The following is a 6,000-nucleotide window of genomic DNA, read 5'->3' as shown; positions in this document are numbered from 1 at the left end:
AAGCCTGGGCTCCCTGAGTGTTCACACTGAGCTGACAAGTGGATGAAGGGGTGGGCTCAGCTGAGAGTTTAAATGGCTAGTCTTTAATCCCAGGCTTATTTCCAGCATCTTGATCTCATTCGGGGGAAGGTTCTTACCTGTGAAGATGAAACTTCACAACTTGCGCAGCATCACTTCTGCCACAATCAGTTGGTCAGAGTAAGTAATGAGGCAAGCCAAGATTTTGAGATGAAGAAGAGACTCCCCTGTTTGGACAAGAAGCAATCTGTACTTTTAAAGATCTTTATTTATTTGAGAGGGAGAGAGAGAGAGAGAGAGAGAGAGAGGAGAGAGAGAGATCACAAGCCAGGGGAGGGGTTGCGAGGGAGAGGGAGAAGCACCAATTGCCGCCACACACACACCCCTGCACCTCCCCAGCCAGCACCCTGGGATCATGACCTGAGCCAAAGGCAGCTGCTTAACTAATTGAGCCACCTAAGCAGCCCAGAATCTGTATGTATGTATATATGTATGTAAAGATTTATTTATTTATTTAAAGATTTTTATTTATTTATTTATTTATTTTACTTATTTGACAGGGAGAGAGATCACAAGTAGGCAGAGAGGCAGGCAGAGAGAGGGGGAAGCAGGCTCCTGGCTAAGCAGAGAGCCGAAAGCAGGGCTTGATCCCAAGACCTTGAGCTCATGACCTGAGCCGCAGGCAGAGGCTTAACCCAGTAAGCCACTCAGGCGCCCAAGATTTTATTAATTTATTTGACAGAGAGAGACACAGGGATAGAAGGAACACAGGGGCAGAAGGAGAGGGAGAAGCAGGTTTCCCGTTGAGCAGGGAGCCCGATGCTGGGCTTGATCCCAGGACCCTGGGATGATGACTTGAGCTGAAGGCAGTTGTTTAACCACAGAGCCACGCAGGCGCCCCTAGAGTCTGTATTTTTTTTAGAGTTTGTATTTCTAAAACAGCCTCCTCAGGTGCGGTTAATTGTGAATTATTCATTTAACGAGTATGCTTTCAGAGCTGTGTCCCATTACATTTGGAACAAATCTCTATTTCTAGAATTTAAATGTATATGTATGTAAACGTTTTTGGTTTAGAAGGCTTCTTTCTTTCTTTCTTTTAAGATTTTATTTATTTGAGAGAGACAGGGGGAGGGGCAGAGGAGAGGCAAAAGCAAGCTCCCCATTGAGCAGGGAGCTCCGTGTGGGGCTTGATCCCAGGACCCTGAGATCATGACCTGAGCTGAAGGCAGACAGAGGTGCCCTCAGAACGTTTATTTCTTATGTTACTTTTCTATCACCAAGCCTACCACAGTACTTGTGACATAGGAAATGTTCAGTAAATATCTCTGAAATGAATTTAAGTCTTTGAATCTAGTTTGTGGAAAATCCCAAGAATCATATGGGATTTCTCTCATATTTTTCAGTCTCAATTGGGAGGTAAGATATGGAAACTTAAGATTTACAGATACAGGGGGTTTCCTGAAATAGTAATATGCTTAGGTGCTGTAGGGGATGGGACCATGGAGGCTGGAATGCCAGCAGAGTTTTTGAAAAAGAATTTCAGGATGAGCTTGAAAGTGAGTAGGCACTGGAAGGAAGAGAGTTGGTGTCCTTGGTATGGTATGATCACAGAAGTGGTTTTATTAACAGCAGGTTTAGGAGTCAGTGGCTGGTACACAAGTATTATAAAAGGAATGGTGGAAAATATTAGTAAAAGGGGTTGATGATGGATTGTGGAGCGTCTGGGAGAGTGACAGGATGAAAAGGGCATTACATGTCAATTTGTCAGTTGTAATGGCAGTTAAAAATGAGGAGCTTACAACACTGCATATCAACCAAGCTTGGAATCCCTAAATGCTGGGATCCCTAGATGGGAATAGTTGAGGTGAATTTTATTTTAGAACACTAAGAAACGAGAATAGCATAGCTCTGTTCTGATCACCAAATAATTCGTTCAAAAATCAGATCCCCCTTTCCCAACTTTGAGATATAACTGAATCAGATTCTAAGTAGTGGCAAAAACTTGGGAAACTACCTGTCAATGGCCTAGGCGAATTAGGACCCTGCCCCCTCGCCCCCTTTTTTTTTAGCACCACTGTCATTCGTGCCTGATTACTGTGTGCCTAGCGCTGTGGAGATACACGTTCTCATTTAATTGATCAAACAAGGTTATCTCGCCCATTATACTGGTGAGGAAAATGAGACTTAGACGTTTGAGTCGTCCGGTCACAGCCTGAAGGTTGCAAAAAAAAAAAAAAAAAAAAAAAAAAAAAGGTTTAAACCCGGGCTCGAATACGGGCTGCACGTGAGGTGGGGGAAAGAAGCTTCGCGCGGAGAGGTCACGGCGAAGGGAAGGGAAAAGAAGGGAAACGGGAAAATGGAGACTCGGCCCTCACTTCCAAAGACTCCGCAGGCCGTTACACTAAGTAAAAGGGAAACCTCTCTTGTGTAACCGCTGTCAACCCGTCTCCATTAGGCCTTTTTCCAAAATCACGGTACCTGGTTGGTGAGATTGGAGGGATAGACGATCCTGATTGGTTAGTTGGACCTCGAACCAGGCCTACGCCCCAAGGATTGGGCGGAAAGGGGGGGGCGGGACTTAAATCTGAATCCGTTATTTCATTGGTAAGAAGAAAAACGAACCAGGAACTACTCGGAAGCGTGATTGGCGGTTGCCAGGATCCCTCCGACGACCGTAAGGGCCTTAGTTACGGAAGCCGGGGAGGACTGAACAGTAGGTGCACCTCGAGGAAGTTAACCTCGGAAACCCGGTTAGTGGTAGAGAAGAGCTAATTCAGGCCCAATGGCGACTGTGGAAGCAAGCGACAGCGATGGGAAAAGGCAAGGGGTCGAGAACTCCGTTACCTATTATCGATTGGAGGAAGTGGCGAAGCGCAACTCCATGAAGGAGATCTGGCTGGTGATCCACGGGCGAGTCTACGATATCACCCGTTTCCTCAACGAGGTGGGGCCCGGGAGGTGGGCGGCCCTTGGGAGCTGCACGGGTGAGGGGTGGTCCGGACCGGAAAAGTGGCAGGGTGTGTGTAGGAGGGTAGTGAAGCCCGTCTGAGGGCGATAAGGCGAACGGAAGGGACCACAGCTCCCCTAGACGGGAACAGAGGGGCCTTAGTTCTGCATGCATTTCTAACCAGCACTAAATTCTGGAGCCTTCAATAATGCCATGTATTGCATCTCTTATATTAAATACTTAACTGTTTGCCAGGTCAAACTTTGAAGCGATCATTAAGACGTCATTATCCCCATTTTACAGAAAGGGAAACTGAGCCTCAGGGACTGAGGACTCTCAAGGTCACACGCTTAACAGCCTATAACCATTCCACTCTTATGTTTCAAGGGCTCTGAACCTGTGCTCTTCCCACTGCGCCCTCTGAAGTAATTCATTTCAGGTTTTCCTGTGAAGAAACAGATTTTTTACCCTCTGATTATGCTACCTTTATTTTCTATTAATTTGAGTTGACCTTGAGGCCAGAAGGTCATGAGTTAACTTTTATAGTCCTTGATTCACCCTCTTTGTTAAATCTTCAAACCTGTTGCATTAGATCTCAGTGTGAAAGTTCTTGAAACCATGGTGCAATTGAGTGTTGTTATTTATTTTTTTTTAATTTAAGGAAACAAGATAGACTTTTGTCTAAGCATAGTGAGGTGTACTTTACATACAGAAATTGTGCCCAATTAAAATGTACAGTTTAGTGAGTTTTGATAGATGTATTCATCCACATAATCACACTCCCTTTTAAGACAGAGGATTTCCATCACCCTAAAAAGTTCCCTCTTGCTTCTTGACAGTCCACAAACCCCAATCCATGAGACTTTGAGGTATTTATGTATATACACATATTAACACATTTTTTTTTTGGTGTGTATCATTTTGAGTAATAAAATCTTGGGGTGAATTCCTTGGAAATTCCTGCACAGTATAACCTTGTAACTGAGAAAAACTTAATTTTTGTTAGTTCTTTCCGTGAATCAAATATACTAGTAAGATATTTTTTCTATATTCAGATTCATAAATCTATAAAAAAAATTTTGAAATGTAAAGTTTCCCAAAAGGATATTGTTTTTAATAAACCTTAATGGCCAGTAAATTAACATCTTAGAATTTAGTAACTTGTATTTGAATGGGGTATGGCCTTTTATGCTTTTAAAGGGTACTTTAAAAGAACTTTCTCATTATTTCATCCATGGATAACTAGTTGAGAGTGACTTGGGTGTAGTGATCCTTATGTTAACAGAATGAGAAACAAGTTCGCAGAGATTTTGATTGATGAGTGGCCGAATCTGATTTCGCTAGATCCCTTGATTTCTCTTGTGTACATAGCATTACTTCTGAATTCTACCCTTAGCTTAGTCCTTTGGTGTATGCCTCATGGTAAGTTAAAGTTGTGGGTTGTAGCCTGTTAAAGCATAGTTCATAGGGGTAGGTAATGATGTTTTTCACTTGTGGTTTCATTTCCCCCCAATTTCTTCTTGATTGATTTAGAATACCTAATGAACTTGGATGGAACACTCAGTGCTTGTCGTGGACCTTAGTTCAATCTTGAGTAGTGGTTGCTAACCCGGTTCACAATGTTGGTAGAGACAGAGACCTCACAGGTATGCCAGAGCCGCCCACGAATCTTGAGCCACAGCTCTTTACCTGCAGTTAGCTCTTCTTACTTACCTGTTCTAGTCTCTCTGTTCCTATATTCTTGTTCATTCCAAGGCTATTCATTCATTGACTTGTTCATTCAGATATTTATCTGAATTGTCTGTGATATAATCTGAAGTGTCTGTTAGGTGTCTGATACTGTTCTAGGTGCTTAGAATAAAGCAGTGAATATGCTGTATTTATGCCTTCTGGAGATGAATGTGCGGGGAGTGGACAATAAGCCAAAAGGAACTATAATATATGCTGTGTTACATAGTGGTAGGTTCTAAGAAGAAAAATAAAGTAGAGAAGAGAACTGTAGATGTATATGGGATGAGGGTGTAAGGGTAAGGGGTTGAAATTTTAGGTATGATGCCCAGAGTGTTTTTTATTAAGATGACTAGACTAAAGGCCAGAAGGAAGTTAATGGAGCTAGCCATGTGGTTATCTGCGGGAAGAGCATGACTGTCAGAGGGAGCAGGTTCGAAGGCCTTGAGGCGGGAGTATGTCTGGTGGTGTTGGAGGACAAGGGAGGCCGGAGTGGCTGGGTAGTAGGAGAGGAGGTGAACATGATTAGGCGAGGGCAGATCCAGTACCGCTTTGCAGGTTGTAGGAAGGATTTTGACTTTGTATGGGCTAGGAACGAACCTACACTGGAGCAGGGGAGTGTTGTGATGTGGCTTCATGGTTTAATGGTATCACTCTGACTGCCTGATTTAGAAGACTGGAGAAGGGCAAAGAGAATTGAGGAGCCCAAGTAGGAGGCTGTTGTAGATGGGGTCAGAGGTGGCGGTGGCTTGGACCAGGCTGGTGGCAATGAGGGGTGGTGAGAGCTCTCAGATTTTGGATGTGTGGGGTTTTTGTTGTTGTTGCTATTGTTTTTTAAGGTTTGCTTATTTTGTCAGGTTGGGGGTGGGAATGGCAGGGGGAGCAGGCAAGAGAGTCTTAAGCGGAGGATTCCATCTCTTAAATCACGACATGAGCCAAAACCAAGAGTTTGTCCCTTAACTAGCTGGGCCACCCAGGCGCCCCTGGATGTGTTGTGATGGTAGAGGCAATTGGATTTAATGATGCATTAGATTTGAAGAGTGGGAGAAGTCGTCAAAAATGGCACCAAGGTTTTTGGCCTGTAGGTCAGGAAGAGTAGAATTGGTATTAGATGAGATGGGAGACCTCTGCCAGTTCTCATTCTTTCTTTACAATCTGAAATCACTTTGGGGTTCATCCTTAGAAAGGGGTTCCTAATCTGAAAAATCCTGTGTCTGTAGGTTGCCTTTTTTTTTTTTTTAATGAATGTGGTTATGATATTATTCAGGAGTTTGAGTATGATAATTTTGAATTGGTAAGGTAATTGG

General features: G+C 43.5%; 1 protein-coding gene across 2 annotated transcripts in view; it reads left to right on the top strand.

The window, feature by feature from the left end:
• Positions 1–2,688: 2,688 nt before the first annotated feature.
• The window catches only part of LOC131817926 (cytochrome b5 type B), a 38,828-nt gene continuing 35,516 nt past the window's right edge, over positions 2,689–6,000 (top strand). Inside the window, exon 1 of one of the 2 annotated variants that reach the window (XM_059151827.1) lies at positions 2,689–2,962. In XM_059151827.1, coding sequence (XP_059007810.1) covers positions 2,801–2,962 — 162 coding nt within the window. In that variant the 5' untranslated portion in view covers positions 2,689–2,800. The remainder of the gene's footprint in view (positions 2,963–6,000) is intronic. The other variant, XM_059151826.1, reaches the window with a different exon arrangement.

The sequence above is a fragment of the Mustela lutreola genome, chromosome 16 (assembly GCF_030435805.1).
Source record: "Mustela lutreola isolate mMusLut2 chromosome 16, mMusLut2.pri, whole genome shotgun sequence".
NCBI lineage: Eukaryota > Metazoa > Chordata > Mammalia > Carnivora > Mustelidae > Mustela > Mustela lutreola.
This window is presented reverse-complemented; position numbering and strand designations above follow the sequence as displayed.